General features: G+C 38.4%; 2 protein-coding genes across 3 annotated transcripts; both read right to left on the bottom strand.

Annotated features, from left to right (window-relative positions):
* Positions 1 to 3,503: 3,503 nt before the first annotated feature.
* LOC141686205 (lysine histidine transporter-like 8) lies at positions 3,504 to 5,680 on the bottom strand. Of its 2 annotated transcripts, XM_074491255.1 has the most exons (5): positions 5,410 to 5,680; positions 5,139 to 5,275; positions 4,584 to 5,014; positions 4,376 to 4,447; positions 4,129 to 4,283 (listed from the first exon to the last, which is right to left on the bottom strand). In XM_074491255.1, exons 1-5 carry the CDS (start codon positions 5,655 to 5,657, stop codon positions 4,260 to 4,262), a joined length of 912 nt encoding a protein of 303 aa, XP_074347356.1. In that variant the 5' UTR covers positions 5,658 to 5,680; the 3' UTR covers positions 4,129 to 4,259. The 2 variants fall into 2 exon arrangements, with proteins under 2 accessions (XP_074347355.1, XP_074347356.1); XM_074491254.1 differs by having other exon boundaries at positions 3,504 to 4,447.
* A 1,137-nt stretch (positions 5,681 to 6,817) lies between these two features.
* Positions 6,818 to 10,117, bottom strand: LOC141687103 (lysine histidine transporter-like 8). Its single transcript, XM_074492262.1, has 5 exons — positions 9,412 to 10,117; positions 8,610 to 8,746; positions 7,943 to 8,373; positions 7,646 to 7,777; positions 6,818 to 7,498 (listed from the first exon to the last, which is right to left on the bottom strand). Exons 1-5 carry the CDS (start codon positions 9,879 to 9,881, stop codon positions 7,010 to 7,012), a joined length of 1,659 nt encoding a protein of 552 aa, XP_074348363.1. The 5' UTR covers positions 9,882 to 10,117; the 3' UTR covers positions 6,818 to 7,009.
* Between the last annotated feature and the right edge of the window lie 10,205 nt (positions 10,118 to 20,322).

Below are 20,322 nucleotides of genomic sequence, written 5' to 3'. Positions count from 1 at the left end.
ATAAATATAATAATATATATGCAATGATCCTACTTACCACAATCAAGGATCGTAACAGTTTAATGTATGTCCACAAGCCACAACCTTATTTTTACAAACGTACCAAATCCCAAATTTATTTATCATATATTTGAAGTCAACTTTATTACAACTGTTAGCTCACACTACCACACAACTTCCGCTAGCTCTCTCCACTTCAACCTGTAAACCTAGCTGGCACACTCGACTGGGGATCCCGCCATCACCAAATTCCTTTTTAACTTATCAATTCGCTTTCACTTCACTAACACTTGTCAGTTGGTTCCCACTCACTAACCACTTGCTTTCCTTTTTTATGTTTCGCTTCCTCTTGATTTTTGGGCAAAAACAAATGGTTGATTCAGAAAGAGAATTTCGAGAGCTTCATTTTGATATATTGCACGCCCGAATCGGAGTTCGATAACACCTTCGAATCGTGGTTTAATTATGAAGAACACGAAGAACACTTACTACTTTCTCAGGATAATTATAAAAATTTTACTGGTGAAATAATTATATGCGCGAAATAAAACTACAGAAAGGGCTATTTATAGAGGAAATTTTGAGAATATTCCTTGAATATACTTTGGAATATTCCTTAAATATACTTTTGGATAGAATATTTCCTGAATATGCTTTGGAATATTACTTGAATATATTTTTGGATAGAATATTCCCTGAATATGCTTTGGAATATTCCTTGAATATACTTTTGGATAAACATTATCCTTTTTGGATAAACACTATCCTGTTTTGGATAAGCACTATCCTGTTTTGGATAAACGTCATCCTATTTCGGATAATTATCAAAAACCGGGCTTTTATAAAACGATTGTACGGAGATAATGTTATCGAAAAGGGTTAGCGTATCGAAAATATCGCGCCGGGCCGCGCACGGGTCAAACCGTAATCCGGATCGAAAAAGTCAAAACATGGAAAGTGTCCGGAATTACCAGATTAGGTTAGGAAGGAGTTTTCGGAAGAGTTTCGGGTTGTAAAAACATAAAAACGGTTGAGGTTGGACGATTCCCGGCTTTATAAAATAATTTTGTAAATATTCAGAAAATAGTTAATAAATTCATAAACCAATATAAAATCATATAATACTCCAAAAATTACCAGAAAAATACCTTAATTATCTATATTTTATTCTGGATATAATAAAATTAACATACCTAGACTTTACCACATATGAACATTCAAATAATATCACCAATCATCAAATAATTCACCAAAAGTCACATAATAATCACATAATGATCATTTATTGATAAAAATAATTACACGTCATGTCCCGGATATTACAGAGCCTTATAGCGCTCAATAGAACCATCAGATTTGGTCTTAATTTTATAGACCGAACGACAACCAATAGCATGTTTCACTGGTGGTAAATGAACCAAGTCCCACGTATGTGTCTGATGTAAAGCAGTAAGTTCCTCAGCCATAGTTGTCTGTCAAAAAGGATCACAAACAACATCTCTATAGGAAACAGGCTCAGATAAACCGTGAACAGATGTAATAAATGAGGCAAATGAAGGAGAATAAGATGAATAAGAAAAACCAGGAAGTCGAGTGGACTTACGAATACGAGTAGATTGACGAGTGGGAGGAGGAGAATCCAAAATCTCTGGAGAGGATTAAGTAGTCGTAAACGGGAGAGGAGATGAGGGGGAGTCTGAGATGTCTCAAGAACTGAAATACTAGGAGCCGTGGGCAAAGTTTCATCAACATTTGACTCAAAAGGATCAATACGAATGAGATCTGTCTGTGTCATATTATGGGAACTAGCAGGGACAAAAAAATATGAAATATGCTCAAGAAACACAAATGACGAGAAACATATAACTTTTGTCTAGCAGGATCAAAATAATGATATCCTTTCTAACTGAAACCATAACCCAAGAAAACACATAAAGCAGATTTAAGAGTTAATTGTGTAAGCTCGACATGTGGGAGAAGGACAAAACAAGTGGAACCAAAAACATGCAACGAGGAATAGTCTAGAAAATCTCCATATAATTTCTGAAAGGGAGACACACCTGAATTTTGAGAAGTATGAATCATATTAATCACATATGTCGCATTAAAAACTGCTCCCCCCCTAAAACACACCGGGAACCTGAGCGGACAACTAGAAGGAGCGAGCTTTTTTTACAATATGACAATATTTTCTTTCAGTAATTCGATTTTGTTGAGGCGTGTCTATATACGAGGTTTGACGTATAGTACCATCAGAAGCAAGTAACTGGAAAAATTCATTAGAAGTGTATTCACCCCCCAAATCACAACGAAAACATTTAATAACAGCAGGATGTTGAGTATGTACAAGAGCACGAAATTCCTTATATATATCAAAAAAATCAGACCTACGTTGTATCATATAAACCAATGTAAAACGAGTATAATCATCAATAAATGACACATAATATCTAGAACTCCCCTTTGTGGGTACAGGTGAAGGTCCTCACACATCAGAATGAATAATATCAAAAGGTGCAACGATAAAAGAAACACATTTATAGAATGACAAACCAGCAAATTTAGCCAGTTTACAACCACTACAATAAAAAATATCATGAGTTTTTAAATATCCTAAAACTCTTGTAGATACCATATACTGTAAACGAGGGACAGACACATGGCCCAAATGAGAATGCCAAAGATAAAAATCTGACGAAAAATTACTCAAACGAAAAGATGATGAATTAAAAGTTGAAGCTCTAACATCCGAAACTTTCAGTTCATCCAAAACATAGAGTTCCCCTTGCCTACGAGCTATCTCAATCACTTTCTGAGATCTTGGGTCCTGAACACAACAAGTGGAAGAAGAGAATGAGAGTTAATATCTAGATGCACATAACTGACTCACGAAAACCAAATTCATCTTAAGGCTGAAAACATAATATATATCAGATAGGGACACGTTAGTTGTGGCAACAGAACCAACATCTTCCAATAACATAGGAGAACCATCAGCAGTCATAATGGACAAACCTAGTGAAGGAGATGCAGGCATAGCAAAATTCTGCTGAATACTAATCGACTGAAGAGAATCATCTTTACCGAAAGCCATGAATAGAACAAACAACCTCAAATAAATATAATAGAGCAATCAACGAACTAATTTTTTCCATAACCTAACTCTTGATACCATGATAAAAGTAGAGAGACAAAATAAACAACTAGGATTTAATTAATACTTAATAATCATGATACATGTCTCAATATTTATATAATAAACTGTTTCAAGTTAAATTACGAAAACACCCTTAATATAATATATCACTAATAATATATAATAAATATATATTCTAACAATCTCAAATAAAAGTTGTGAGTTTGAGCATTTTAATTTACGGAGTACAAATTCAATGTGAGTGGCTACACTAATCTCAAAATCCATCACATCTATTTTTACCAATCAAACGTCCACTACGTAAAAGAGTTACACACATTGCTAATTTTCAGGCGGCCTTGATGTTTTTGGTCTTCCATCTTTCTTATTAAATTTTCAAAATGTAAGAATATATTAAAATAAAAAATTATTTAATTTCACATTTATACCAACAAATAAGAAAATGTATCACACTATTTCTATCTATGGCATGTGGATGTTGAGGATTATTGTTTTAATACAACAGGCAAAAATTAATCTCCTAGGAGATATTCAATACATTAGTAACATATGCTGCTCTGTTGATAAAGAGATATTCCTGATAATGGATTTTTTATGCTTTTGTGTAGGTAATATGTAACTTATTGTTCTTGTCCATGCATCGGCATGGTCATTTCTTAGGGGTTGAAGAAACTAGCCTTAAAGGCTAAAGCCATACAGAACTAAAGTTCTAATAGCTGCAAATTCCACCAACAGAACCAACACTACACCTAAAACAGCAATTCCTGCATTGAGGTACCACATTGGACTTGTCCGACCAGGATTCCTAATGATAATCCACATCAAACAAGGGTATATATATGTTACAGGCACTGCTGTGATCGCTCCGAGAATAGCTGACAGTGCTCCTAAGAACGGGACCTCCACCGCCACAAAATAAACAAATCCTCCAAACAATGCTCTTATTCCTCCTCGCACCCACTTGGGGCATCTATCATTTTTCATGGTAACGTAAATCCGCTCTAAGTTGTCCCAAACTACCATTCCATAGATTTGAAATATGGTTATCAAGTGTGTCACAACTAGTAAGTATATTGAAGCCTTGACAAATTTTGGCATGCTGCTATGATGATATTCCATGAATGACCTTAGCAATGGCATGTTATCATTAGTTAGTAATTTGTTACCATAAGACCAGTATCCAGCTAATGTAAGGGGATAGAAACAAGCTGCAATTACTAGATATGAAACTGACACTGCTCCGTTCATTGGCCCTTTTGATGGTTGCTTTATACAAGTCGACATAGTTCCCTGCACCATTAACATAACATATAAACAAATTATCCAAGTAGATAAACACATGTTTTACAAAATATGGGAATGCTATGTAGAGTGCAAAATACATTCCTGCGAATAAAAATAAATATATATAAATTCCTTTACTCACTTGAATATCGAGTATAACGTTGTGGCCTCTGAAGGCATATGCAATCAATCCAAGAGCACTAATAGCTCCATAAATGTCCTTGTGTTCTTTGGGAGCCTGTTTGACACTGTAGGATATGCCATTGGGACGATTCTGGACAAGGGAGAGGACCGCTAACAAGGTAGAATACATGACAGCGGCTAATGTTCCAAGAGCAGCTATGTTTGCAGTAGAATGCAAGTTGGGAGAGAACTGAGACAGAATAACGGCTATAATTATAAATAAAAGGCACCATTTTGCATCGAATGATGCTGGTTTCGTGTTGTCATATCCCCATATTTCTATGTACACACTTCTCAAACAACTTCCTCCATTTATAATCAAGAGAACACATGTTCCTCCTGATAAATACATTATTGGGAACAATGAAAGTAATTTTCCCAGCTTCATGCCTGCAATTGTACCATTTCTACTTGAGAAAAAAAAATAGGGACCAAAATATGACTACTTAAACAGGTACAAATAAGAATGCCATAAATTTTGAAGGATTAAAATACTGGTAACTAGCATACTAACCAAAAGCAGCGACTGACAAGTGCATAAATCTGCTATAGCGAATACCAGGAGGCACAGATTCATGAAGATCAACAAGTAGCCATGTGGTGTAGAGCTGCCATAGATATCCTATGGTAAATGATATTATACCCCAATACCTACAATTCCACATTGTACAACGTAAATATCATTTTGTAAAAATCTCAGTCCTGAACTACAGAGTAACAAACTTGATAAGCAAACGATTAGAAGTCATGAAAGTAATTTAAAACATGCAAAAATGGAAACGTACCATCCAAGGGAGACGAGCGCGACAGGAAGTGCAAAAGATTGAAGACCCATACCAGAGCAGATAAGGAGAAATGTAGCAGACAATGCACCTCCTTGTCGTGACTCTGTCATCGGAAGCCAATGGTCCAGTGTCTCAGTTCCCATCATCAAAAGCCATCGATCATGTTCATTAATTTCTGGCAAAACCTGATTTCCTGATGATCTTGCTTGTACCAATTCATGTATGTTTATCTCCACCGAGTCCTCCATTATTAATATTGTTTTGTATGGAGTCTCCCTAACTCAATCTGTTTCTTTGAATCCATCCATCTCAACTTTATATAGGGAGAAAGAGTGTAGAATGTTTGTACGACAATATTATTAGAATCTTTGTCAGGTGATAAATGGTGGACCAGCTACAAACCACCAATGTCAAATCAGTTTATGCAAGAGAACTAAAGTAGTAATGAGGTCAAATGAATGTCGTAAGCAGATTAGGCATTGTACCGGTCGTCACTATGGTAGCTTCAACTCATTTGAGGCTGGTGCTCAACTCTAACAAAATTCGAATTATTTATTTAGTAAAAGGCCAAACAATAGTTTGCTTTGTAATTTTATAAAATATTTGTATGATTTTAAATATTGATTTCAATTTGGAAGCCTCTACTGGAAGTTTTTTAGATTAGGAGGAATTTGTGACCCCATGAATTTGGTAGATATTCGAGGTATAATATATCAATGGAGCACCTGATTGTTCAAATTACCTTGATGCTTGCTTAGACTAATATAGCACATGAAGCAATCAATTTGACAATTTGTATACAAACAATTTTTATTTTAATTTTGGTAGAGAGAAAAAGAACCCAATCTGCATATAACATGTGTAAAAGTTTATACGATCACCAAAGATAATATAAATAGGACAACACTAGAATACCTTCCCATTAGACAGAACTTGTTCTTCCATTATAAAGATTATTTTCCCAATTGGCAATAATATCCAATTTTTAAATGTATAATTTTGACTAGGTATCCTATTCTATTAATAGTTCGAATTAAAATATTGGCTAGAATGATGAATCAGTAATACTGCTGTTTGTTTTTTTTTTGTTAGCTAATACTGGCTTGTTCTATATTCAACAGCATAGATGACATGGGGCAACATTCGATTTACTCCGGCATCAACGAACTATAACCTTAGCTAGCAGATTGCTAGATTTCTTTTGCAGCTAGAGTTAAGTGTTAGATGTACACAAACTATATCTTCCTCTAGCTAGCTAGAATTAAGTGTTAAATGCTATATCTAGCGAGCAATACCTTCACTTCTCAAAACTCTTTTGAGAGAATGTTACAAGTTTTAGAAAGCATTTGAAATAATGCAAATAGTTGTAGAAAAATAGAAACAGAACTTAGAGTCATGCAAGGAAAAATTGATAGAAACAATACACTTAAAATTAACATCATCACAATATACTTCTTAACACTCTGAAAACAAACTTCTAACTAACAAATATAATAGATCAAACTTACAAACAAACTCATGCAGTCCATTATGAAGTATCTTCCTTCATATCCTGCAGGAGCTACAACTTGTAAAACCTATGCACCCCCGTTATAACAAATTATTGAGGTTTAAAGAAGCTAGCTTCAACACCCGTGTGTATCACCACATAAATCCCAGCAGCAATTAGCAACACGCTTAGGCAAATTCCAACGACTCCCAGAATCCAATTCAGCCACCAAACTGGAGTATAAATCTTTGGTTTTTTAATAATCAACCACATAAAACATGGATAAGCCAAGGTCACTGGTAACGATATCCCTCCAATTAGACCGGAAAAGCTTCCTAGAAATGGCATTGCCACAGCTACAAAGAAGCAGAAGTATCCAAACAATGCCCTGAGAATGATCCGGAGCCACCAAGGACAAGGTTTCTTAGACCTGGTTGTGTAAGTTGATTCCATATCATCAAACATCGGCATGGCATATATTTGGAATGTGCTTATTCCGTTAATTACCACTATAAAATTTATCAACCCTAATAAGCCTCTTGCAGTATCTTGTCCATGGAACACGAATAGAGCTGTTAGGATCCCACCATTAGCCGGAATCTAGTGATCCATAAAATTGAGAAAATGTGTTAGTCTTCTAGTGTATATTATTTCCAAAAATTGAAATTTTAGTTGGGATTATTTTGTTAACATAAATATCTAAGCGGGAATCATATCCGAACTTAGATATGTGATAAAATAACTAACCATTTGGCCATATGTCCAATAGCCACCTATGGCAAGAGGGAATAAACACATTAGAATAATTGTGTATGAGACCTTGACTCCCTTCCACATTGGTACTCGCGAAGGGTGCTTCTCACTTGAGGGCATGGTGGCCTGCAACAATTATTTTAAGTGTAACGCTGTTGATAAGTTTTTCAAACTACTACTGAAATTGAGCTAATATCAAAGATGATCAGATAGTGATCCCTCCATCTCCATCATATGTGTGTACTTGTGCAGTTGTGCATGCATGTACCTTTATACAACTATAAACTGTACCTGAATTTCAAGTACAAGATTATGACCTCTGAAGGCAAAAGCAATAATTCCAATAGCATTAAGGATGTCAAAAATTTTCTGAATCTTGGAGCCAGAGAGCTCGGGATTGTAAGAGATATGAGGGATTCTGCCTTCGGAAACTGAGGAAATCCAGATCATTGTACAATAACCAACAGCAGTGATGGCACCAATGAGAGAAATACCAGCAATAGAGTTCAAGTTAGGAAGCTGAGAGAGCAGCACTGCAGCACTTGTGAACACCAAGTACCATTCTGTAGTTGATAATTGATGCGAGCTGCATGTCATGGGATTGCATACTATTTCGTAGAATCTCTTGGTTGAAGATCCTCCGATGATGATTAGAGCAATACATGTTCCCATTGATAAGTAGCCAATTGGAAACAGGGCTAGTACTTTGCTCAGCTTCTCACCTAACAATCATAATGTTTTCATAATTAGTTTTATAAAGTAGACAACAAAAACTAGTTAGGAAAAATTTATAAAACATAAAAATATATATATATATATATGGAGGTGCATCAAGGTCTTTCTCGGACTTTGCTAATGGGGAGAGTAAGGAATCTCATTTCTCTCCCAATATAACGGAGGATTTAAGCCAACACTTAAGCTCCCTCAAATGATCATTTTTCGTTGTAATGTTAATTACCAAAAGCTGCATTTGCTAGTTGCATATATCTGCTGTATCGAATTTCTTTGTCGAAGTCTTCATGTAGTTGCACCATCAAGTACAGGGTGTAGAGTTGCCATGTAAATGCCAATGTCAATAGTATGATTCCCCATGTCCTGAAATTAATCGTAGGAAATATTTAGTGTTTACGCACTTTTTTGGTTCTCAGATTAGCTGGTCACCCACATTCTATGCCAGCATATGCATATAAAGTGCAGACACAATACATGATTCTACCATAGCAAACCAATATTTGAACCTATGAATGTTCGCAAACATGGTCATAGCTAGCTTACAAGATATCTACATGTACAATCTAATGTGCAAACCTTGTACAAAACAGCTCTTAAAAGGCTTCTGTTATTTGGCTTATAACTTATGATAAGCAAGTTTGACCACTTCTCCGATCACCAAAACACACTCTGCATGTTAAGTTCGACCTACTTCATTGATTATCTGAATATATACCTAAAGTTGATTTCACAGTTTCTAAGTTTTAAGAGTGCACTTGACAAACTATAAGTTTTGAAATCTAAAGTAATGACATAATAAACTACCCAAAGTTAAAGTCAATTATAAGTATGTCAGAGTAAATTTTGCAAAATTCGACATACTAATTTGTTTTAAGCCGCATGTTCTTATTAGTAAACAAAGTACACACTGACGAAATTAGTATGAGCATGTAAACTTACCTATAACCTAGTCTGTAGAAATTATAAGTGAAAGGTCCTAATAACTAGCAGTTAAAAAAGATACTTCTTACTCAATTTATGCTACTTACCAACCAAGAACGGTGAACGCTACAGGGAGCACAAGAGCTTGAAATCCAATACCAGAACACAAAGTATGAAAAGCTGCATAATAAGCGTTCCCATTTCTCGACTCAGTAATAGGAAGCCAAGCGTCCTGTGGGTCGAGTTTTACAAAATTTAAAGCCTTCCTTATCGGACTCCCTAAAGGAGTCAAGAACCTTGGCGTTATATTCCTAGACCATCCCGGTGTTCTGGCTCCCCTGGTCCTGGGAGTCTGCGCTTGTGATGCTGGTGCAGAGATTATGTAAGGTGAAGGAATCGATATAGGCGCTGGTGTCCTAATTTTCGGAGTTCTAGGTGCTGAGCCCCCGGGCGTTGGACCTGTTGATACAACTTTAGGAGTTCTGGGCGCTGAGCCCCCGGGCGTTGGACCTGTTGATACAACTTTTGGAGTTGTCTCAGTACTGGTGCTCAACTCCAAATCAACCTCACGACCCATAATTTTGCTACTAGTACAAATTCAACTGATCAAGCAAATAAGTTTCTTAAGCTTCTGAGAACTACTTAACAAACATATTTATATATAGATAAAATTTGTAGCTGGATATTTGTTTATTTCAGTGCATGTGACATTATGCTCAGCTCGGAAATTATTGAACCTAAAGCAGCCGATATTTTTTTAAGGGAGAATGACATATTTGTGCTTGGATTATGTAGTATTAGTTAATGTTAATGGTGGCATGTGAAAATGTGGGGGTGCATAGTTTAAGACAATAAGACTACTTTTTAAGTGCTGTGATTAATAAGAGTACATAATAAAATTGCAATTAATGTGTAGTGTTTTAATTGGTTTTGTTAACGTGAATATATGGGATTACTCCAATTAAAACGCATTCTATATTATTATTTACAAAATTTTGTACACCATTCTGTACACCTACTATTTTTCTATTAAAAATTAATCACAGGCCTAATAAGTTGACTACTTTACAGTGGTTGTTGTCTCCGTGGACTTTAGTCTTCTTCTTCTTGTTTTCTTCAGAAAGATGCTGAAAACATACCCTTTTGAAGCAGCTGACCTATTGAGACTTCTGAGGCTAGGGTAATGGGATAGTATGGTGTGAAGCAATATTTAGTGGTTCGATGGTCCTAAATATTTTTCATGTGCATCAGTTCAAAAACATTATACATTTGGAATGTTTAAATTTTTTTTGCTCTTAACTCCAATTTGTTTAAAATTTCGTAGTCGTTGTCATGAGTTTTGTGACTTTTTGTTTCATTCAAGCAGTTAATAAATTTTTTTATGTCCTTTTAGAAAATTTAATCCCATTTTGGTCAACTTGTTCTGTAAGAATCTTTATCGAATTTGATCAAAATACTTTTTACTTCACATGCTTAAAGAATTTACAACATATATTCTGAATAATTTTCATATTATTTAATATGAAGAAAATAGGACATGAAATTATTTTTATATAAACATTATAAACCGGAAGAGAAACTAGCGATATTAAATTTAGAATAAGAATTAAGCAAATACTCCAATTTAATATGAATTAGTTACCATTTTTAGCAAGGAACGAAGTATCATCAAGAGTCAAGACCCAGGAGCCCAATAATTCACTTCCCATACATGACGACTTTTAACTAAAGTGAGGTAAATTTATTTAGCTTAATTATTTACTCAACTATTTAAAGCAATTTAGGGGTTTTGTACAAGGAAACATTGTACAACAGTACTTAGCTGATGGTTCTAACTACTCTCGGAGGTGGCCAAGAGTAACGACATTTCAGTTAATCAGTAATACTTGTCAATTCATTTATAGGACCCCCAGTAACGTCATATAACTATAATATATTACTACCACCGTATGGGATTATTAAATATCATTTTATTTCTCATTCTTATCATGTCATACATTAACATAATTCCAGAAAGGGCTCTTGATCAGGTCGAATTCTAAATTTAGAATTTCGGATTTTCTTGTTGTTGATAAGATGTGACGGCAAATTAAGGGACTAGAAAATAAAGTATCATAATACAAAAGCATATTTTTTGGGTTATAAAATCATAAAATGGATATAGAGTTTCGCAGTATAGATAAGTCTCACGTGAACACAGGTATGGATTGTACGCTCAAATTCATGTTAATTAAATTCTTACATTACATATTTTGATGTATCATTATTAATCACTTTTAACCTATAACACACATCTACATGCACATATAAGGTGGGGTCTTTGCTGAAAATAGCCTCTGAGTTTGTTTGTTTGGTTGGTTTATCAGAAAGGGCTATTCTTTCCGATTAATTAATGGGGAAATGTTTGGACAAAATTTTGCACAAAATAATAAGTAACCAGTCGCACTAAAACTATAAGGTGTATTATACCATAAAATCGTCATGGTATTTCATCGGATTTTTAAGAAATGGGTCAGATGACTGTCGAGGAAGACAAACGGACGAGTCTTGGAGACCCCCTATAGGGCTCTCTTTGTTTGGGAGTCGCTTACGACAACTATTGATGATGAAAAGTTATTACCACGATTGGTGAAATTGTATATGAAGGTTTACGATGACCATTACGACGGGAGATTACAACGACCATAGTGGAGGAAGTGCGCGACGACCGCTACGACGACGATACCACGACAGTCGCTAGAGTAGAAGACGACGACGAAGAACAAGTATTGATGAAGAGTTTATAAAGGATGATCTTAAACTAAGAGAGAAAGAGTGCCAAGAAACGAAGAACGACCCGGGTTCCGGGAAAATGTCCCCGGATCCTCCTAGGGGGAACCCCGTGCCATATGGCCGCACGGGGTGGCCGCTCCGCAACGCAACTGGGACGACAAGGAATAATTAGCGAGAATGTTGCTCCCGCAACTAAACTGGGAAGTAAACAAAGCATAAGAATCATACAAGAGAAGAGGAGGATCCCTGAGGGAGCTATCCCTACTTAGGGCGCGCCCTAGACATGGGAGAGGACTCCGGAGGACTCCAACCCTTCCTAGGGCGCGCCTTATGAAGAAAAAGGGCCCTTTGAGAGCTCAACATCCCGGATAAATGTAACGCATGCGTCGTTCTGTAGTCTTGCTGGTTATTCTCACAGGGAAACGGTCGTAAGCATCTAGTGTGTGCTTTGGGAGCCCTGTCTCCGTATTCAGCGGGTTATCCTCGACGAGAGACTCTGGGGTTATCTCGCACTTTGCACTTCTACGCTTGGAATCACTTGTCATGTAGTCTGGTGGGTTATCCTCACCGGGGGGTAAGGATGTGCTTTGGCATTTACGATGGAAACGATGTAAACGCAATGGAAACGATATAAAATTAAATTAAAACCTGAATAAAATCAAAACCCACCGCAGGATCCATGTGAAAAATATATATTTAGTTCGTAGATCTACGCTCTATCGGTATTCACACGAGTGCTTGGACGCAAGGATTGGATGTGTACTAGCACAAAGTCGTTTATTCTTGCTCTCTTCATCTTCTCTCTTGGTCGCTAGGGTTTAAGTAAAAGTCTTACGCCCAAAATCAGCCACACAAGAGATATTATATAGATGGTAGAAAAACGAATTATAACTCTTAACTAATTAGGAGTTATTATTAATTCGAAATTCCTATTTGTATTATAATTAAGTCTCACTTAATTATTTGACAAATAAATTTCATAATTAATAATAGTAAATTCGAATATCATTATTTATCTAATTAATTAAGTCAGACTTAATTAATATTATAAATAATTCAAATTACTTTAATTTAATTTAAGTCCAATTTAAATTAAATAATCTTTCAAGCATTATTTGTGTGTGACCCTATAGTTTATTATTATGCTGGTAACGAATTTTAAATCTAATTTAAAATCGTAAACAATGAGCGGCATCTAGTAATACATCATTGCAACTCAAGTAATAATAATTAATCGGTGATTCGATTAAACCTTTCGTGATAATGTACAATGTAATATAATCCCTTTAACCAAATATTAAAGATTAAATCGGAGGCATGTCATGCGTCATCCTCATCATAGTTTAATCCAAGTTTCCTTGATCAATGAGTAGACTTCATATCAAATCAACATTTGAGCGTGGTCACACATTTCATAGTCTAGCTCACACAAGAGGCCAATAATATCACTCCTAAAATAGGAGGGTTAAATCTCATCCAGATTATTCATATTTCTCATACGATTTGTTATGGATAAAAAACTAAGGTTATTACTTGCTGTATTTAATACTAAGATTCGGGAGCTCAAGGCCTTTAATGGCTGCTCTCGTGTTTCGTGACTCAATCTGCCTTTACGAGATGCCTACGTATCTCTGTGAATTAGAGAATCAAGCCAAAAACGTAGTTCTTGTTGGTGGGGGTGAGACCCCTTATATAGATGTTGGGAGTCCTTGAATTGGACTTGGTATAGGAGACTTGGTGGGCAAGTCTCATAATTAGAATGGACTTTGGAGTCCTAGATAGTAGGAAACTGATTCCTTATCCTTTTAGGTCCCCTTGAGGCTAATCTCCAAGGATTTATATCCTTATCGGGACTCTTTTCAACATCTGATTTGTCCCTTATTAATTAATTACGAAATTAATTAATAATCAGGGCTTTTGGGCCTTTTTTATTCTATCAGGCCTGATCTGGTCCATCAGGCTTAACCTTTCTGGTCTGAGTATCATATATCTTTTTATTGGGCCTAGCAGCCCACAACTTGTACAATTAATGCAGTATTTAATTATACAAGCATAATTTATTTATCCCTATCATTTGCCCCCCAACTTTTGGGAAACATTGATTAGGTTTCGCAGAAGTTAAGTCTATTCGTTCCCTTACAGGGTTTCGTTTTTCCGTAAAGTGTGGAGCGACCTACACATTTACAATGAATTTTTCCTTTTATTCAGGAATTATCTTAATTTCCAGGAATTTTTCCCTTATTTCCGGGATTTTTTCCTTATTTTCTGGATTTTTCCCTAATTTTCTGGGATTTTCCCTAATTTTCTGGGATTTTCCCTAATTTTCAGATTTCCAGCCCTTTTTCGACCAGGATCCTAGTCGAAATTTCGACCTGAATCCTGTTCGAAAATTCTTTGATTTTCTTGCTTCCTGGTCGAAGGATTTCGACTAGAATTCACGACCTGGAATTCGACCAGGATCCTAGTCGAACTTCGACCTGAGTTTTTAATCCCTTTTTTTTTTTTGAAAGATGCTTGGTTTATTCGACCTCATTCCTGGTCGAAGTTTCGACCTCAATTCAGTCCCGTTATTCCAGCTTCTTGCCATGAGCCCATCGACTAGGATTTCGACTAGGATTCTAGTCGATATTTCGACCTGAATCCTGTTCGAAAATTCTTTGATTTTCTTGCTTCCTGGTCGAAGGATTTCGACTAGGATTCACGACCTGGCATTCGACCTGGATTCTGGTCTTTTTTCCCGTTATTTTCGGGTGTCTGCTCGAAAGATTTCGGGCAGGATTCACGACCTGGAATTCGACCTGGATTCTGGTCTTTTTTACCCGTTATTTTCGGGTGTCTGCTCGAAAGATTTCGGGCAGGATTCACGACCTGGATTTCGACCTGGTTCCTGGTCTTCCACTAGCCTTCTTTATTTAGCTTTAATTTAAGATATTGTATTTTCCAAATCCTAATTGGATTTGGGCCTGGCCTTTTTTGTTGGGCCTTATTAAATTTTACTGAGCCTCTATTATTGGGCTTTTCCAAATCTTATTGGGCCTCTTTTATTGATCTGGGCTTAATACACCCTGTTTAGAATGCTCTAGAATTCCTAGGAATATTCTGGAATATTCTTTTTCCTGGGCTTTTTCCTATGGGCTTTTGTCCTCAATGGGCTTTTCGTCCCTTCAACTTCCTTTTCCTCTTATATAAAGGAATGAGGAAAGGCTATTACTCCTCACTTTCTCATTTCTTAGTTTTCTTCTTCATCTTCCTGCTAAGATTCTCAGAGGAATAACAGCAAGTCGGAGCTCAAAGCCTTTTTCAGGAGCGCTTCTTCAGGTAAGATTCCTCCCTTTGCTTTTCGTGTCTATTTTTCCATTGTGTGCCACTTTAAGATAGCCTATTTACGTGCCCCTTACTTTTTTTCAGATGGCTGACAAAAGAATGACCCGTTTGGCCAAGATGAACGTGGCTAGAAAGTCCAACGATTTTCCTATTTGATCGAGAGCCATTAAAGGCCTTGAGCTCCCGAATCTTAGTATTAAATACAGCAAGTAATAACCTTAGTTTTTTATCCATAACATTTGGCGCCGTCTGTGGGAAAAGCAACAACAACCATGGCGAGAACACGGAGAACAATTGGAGCTCTAGAGGAAGGAACACCATCAGAGACAACCCAGGTGATTTCATCAACCGTGGAGGTTCCTCCCCATTCAACTTATGCATCTACTCAGGGGGAAGCCCAGACAGGGGCAACTCAACCTCAGCCACAAGGGACAACTCCCCCGACTATTCAAGGTACGAATCCTCAAGTTCAACAAGTACATATACCTATGAATTCTCGACCCGTCGGGTATGCATATTCAACTGTTGTTACTACTAACCCCCCTTATGGGATGCCCCTTCGCCCTGAGGTTGGAGGAAGCGGATATGCTGGGCGAGGCGAAGCACGAGGGTAGTCACCCCCCTATATACAAGGTTTGGGTCCTATTCCTGAGGATCGGGAATTTTCTGGTCCTTATACTGAGAGAGACTCCGAATCTTCGGATGATGAAGTGGCCCCGAGAAGGAGGCGTCCTGGAAAAGAGCCAATGGCCGATGGAAGGCAACGCTCCCAAAGCACCCTAGGGGCGAATCCCCAAGAAGTGCAGGAAATGATCAGGGCTCATGAGGCTGAAATCCAAAGGCTGAGGCGTGATTTGGAGGCTCACCAGGGCACCAGACCCCAGATACCTCCTAGGGGGAGAAATCCTCCTCCTGTCATAGACCTGGATGGTCCGGTAAGAAGAAGGGCTGTTGTCCCAAGAACTGATCCAAGCAATCTCCTTCCCCTTGGAGATCCTGATGATCCGACTCCACCCTTCACAGAAGAGATAATGAATGCCCATATCTCAAGGAAATTCAAGATGCCCACTATCAAAGCCTATGATGGCACGGGAGACCCCGCTAATCATGTTAGGACATTCTCTAATGCACTGCTGCTGCAACCCGTGAATGATGCTATAAAGTGTCGGGCCTTCCCTCAAACCCTGTCGGGTATGGCTCAAAGATGGTACAGTCGCCTGCCCCCAAATTCTATTGGATCGTTCAGAGAATTAAGTCAGGCTTTTATTAAGCAATTCATCAGTGGAAGAGTCCATGAGAAAAGTTCAGCATCCCTTATGAGTCTTGTGCAGGGAGCTAAGGAATCCTTGAGAGATTACCTGAATCGTTTTACAAAGGAGGCTTTAAAAGTCCCAGACCTTGATGATAAGGTAGCCATGATAGCACTACAACAAGGAACCAGGGATGAGTTTTTCAAGATGTCCTTGGCCAAACGTCCCCCTGAAAACATGTTGCAACTCCAAGAGAGGGCAGGGAAGTATATCAAGGTGGAAGAAAGCATGAGGAAGACCGTAGTAAGTAATGAGCCCACTGGAGGCAAGAAGCGAAAAACTGATTTGGAATATATTGCAAAGGACAAATATCCTAGAACCGAGCAAAACCCTGATTCAACCCCCAAAAAGGGAGGACCTGGGCAAAAGTTCACTGAATACGCTAAGCTTAATGCTCCTAGAAGTCAGATTTTGATGGAGATTGAGAAAGACAGAGATGTTCGCTGGCCTAAGCCCTTGAAGGCTGATCCCGCCAAACTAGATAAGAGCAAGTATTGCAGGTTTCACAAAGATGTTGGCCATGACACCGATGAGTGTAGGCAATTGAAAGATGAAATTGAGTTCCTCATTCGAAAAGGAAGATTGAACAAATACACTGGAGAAGGAGGGGATAGGAATAATAATGGAAGGAAGAACTTTGAGGATCGTAGGAGGGACCAAGACGATCAGGGGCGAAACCCCCAGCCTAGAGGACCAGTTATAAACACCATTTATGGAGGGCCGAGACCTCGAGGGCCTGTGATAAACACAATCTTTGAAGGTCCAACTGCTGCTGGATTGTCCAAAAATTCCAGAAAGGCATATACTAGAGAGGTTATGCATATTGTTGGAGAAGCCCCGAAGAGGGCCAGGACAGAAGTAACATTGGCTTTTGATGATTCCGACCTAGAGGGTGTGAAGTTTCCCCATGACGACCCGCTGGTCATAACACCAATAATAGGAAATAGCCCGGTTAAGAGGGTCCTTGTGGATAATGGTGCTTCTGTGGATATCTTGCTCTACGACACCTTTCTAAGGATGGGGTATAACGACTCCCAGTTAACACCAACCGACATGCCGATATATGGATTTGCTGGAGTAGAATGTCCTGTGGAAGGGATAATCAAATTGCCAACCATCATAGGTACGGAGCCAAGGAAAGCAACGCAGATGCTGGATTTCGTGGTGGTAAAGGCTAGTTCAACTTATAATGCTATCATGGGGAGAACAGGGATACATGCCTTCAAGGCTGTCCCCTCTTCCTACCATTCAGTCATGAAGTTTCCCACCCGAAATGGGATTGGAGAAGAGAGAGGAGATCAAAAAATGGCTAGAAGCTGTTATGTGGCCTCTTTGAGGGCAGATGGAGTCGGGGGGCAGGTTCTTCCTATTGAAGATATGGATGTTCGAGAAAATGATGAGAATAGAGGAAGGCCAGCAGAAGAATTGGTTTCGGTTCCTTTAGACCCCGAGAATCCTGAGAGGACGACTTTCATTGGAGCCACATTAGAGGAGCCCCTTAGAGGGAAGTTAGTGAAATTTTTGCAAGAAAATAGTGATGTGTTTGCATGGTCAGCAGCTGATATGCCAGGCATAGACCCGGAGTTAATTACTCACAAGCTAAACGTAGATCCAAGCCGGAAGACAGTGAAATAAAAGAAAAGAAATTTTGCCCCGGAAAGACAAGAGGCTATAAAGCAGGAAGTGGAAAAGCTCTTAGAGGCTGGTTTCATTGAGGAGATTCAATTTCCGGAGTGGTTAGCAAACCCTGTAATGGTGAAGAAGGCTAATGGAAAGTGGAGGATGTGTATAGACTTCACCGATCTGAATGATGCATGCCCCAAAGACTGTTTTCCGCTGCCTAGAATTGATACTTTGATTGATGCCACCGCTGGACATGAGATGCTGAGTTTCATGGATGGGTTTAGCGGATACAACCAGATCAAAATGCATAAGGATGCCATTCCAAAGGTATCATTTATCACTGACTTTGGTGTTTATTGTTATCTTGTTATGGTGTTTGGTCTCAAGAATACAGGAGCCACCTATCAAAGGTTGGTGAATAGAATTTTTAAGGATCTTATTGGTAAGACTATGGAAGTCTATGTTGATGACATGTTAGTCAAGAGTCTAGTAAAGACTGATCATATAGCCCATTTAAGGGAAGCTTTTGAGGTCCTGAGGTACCACAAGATGATGTTGAATCCGATGAAGTGTGCTTTCGGAGTAGGATCTGGAAAATTCTTGGGACTGATGGTCTCAAAGAGGGGAATTGAGGCTAACCCGGATAAGATAAAGGCGATCCTGGACATGGAACCACCAAAAACTGTTAAGGATGTTCAGAAGCTTACAGGAAGGGTTGCTGCGCTAGGACGATTCATCTCCAAGTCGGGGGAAAAGTGTTTGTCATTCTTCAAATCGCTAAAGAGCATCAAAGACTTTGTATGGAATGAGGAAAACCAGAAGGCATTTGAAGAGTTAAAGAAGTATATGGCCCAGGCCCCGTTGTTGGCCAAGCCAGTTCTGAGTGAAATTTTATTCTTGTACTTGGCTGTTTCAGAGAGCGCCTTGAGCGCGGTGTTGGTTAAGGAAGAACTGAAAGTCCAGAAACCCGTATACTATGTCAGCAAAATTTTGCATGGTGCTGAGTTGAATTATTCAACTATAGAGAAATTCGCTTTAGCCTTGGTAATGGCTTCAAGAAAGCTGCGTCCTTATTTTCAAGCTCACCAGATTGAAGTGCTAACAAATCAGCCACTGAGAAATATCATTCACAGTCCCAAGGCAAGTGGGAGACTGATTAAGTGGGTAATAGAGTTGGGAGAGTTTGATCTCAAATATAAGCCACGTACGGCTATAAAAGCCCAGGCACTAGCTGACTTCGTGGTGGAATGTACCATACCCAACCAAGAAGTCGGGGGGTAGGAAGATACCATACCTCAAGACAAGGGAGTCGACAATGGGGACAGGGAGAAGAATGATAAGGAGAAAGAATATTGGGTTCTCTATTTTGATGGAGCATCAAAAACAAATTCCAGTGGAGCGGGGTTGGTTTTGCAAAGCCCTGATGGGTTCTTAATTGAGTATGCTATGAAGCTAGATTTTCCAACCACAAACAATGAGGCAGAGTATGAAGCCCTGATAGCTGGCCTTGGTCTAGCTGGGACACTTAGAGTCAAAAACTTAAAGGTCCGTGGAGACTCGAAGCTGATCATATCCCAGGTAAAGGGAGAATTTGAGGCAAGGGATGATACGATGGCTAAGTATGTCCGCCTAGTAAGGGCTGTGATGACCCAATTTAATGAGTGCCATGTTGAACACATTCCAAGGGAAGAAAATGTTAAGGCATATGCGCTATCAAAGTTCGCTTCGTCTGAGATTGAAGAAAGTTCAGGAAGTGTGTACTTCCGTGTTTTGAAGACACGAAGCATAGATGTTAAGCTGCTGGCTCCCATAGGCTTGGGGACGTCATGGATTGATCCCATCAAGGCTCACATTCAGACCGGTTGGTTGCCAAGTGATGCAACTGAAGCACGGAAGTTAACTGTTCGGGCACTAAGGTACTCTTTGATAGATGGGATTCTTTACAAAAGATCTTTCGTGGTTCCCTACTTGAGGTGTCTCAGGCCCGAT

Source organism: Apium graveolens, chromosome 9, assembly GCF_009905375.1.
Source record: "Apium graveolens cultivar Ventura chromosome 9, ASM990537v1, whole genome shotgun sequence".
Classification (NCBI taxonomy): Eukaryota; Viridiplantae; Streptophyta; class Magnoliopsida; order Apiales; family Apiaceae; genus Apium; species Apium graveolens.
The sequence above is the reverse complement of the archived record's forward strand: the minus strand, read 5'-3'. Positions and strand labels throughout refer to the sequence as shown.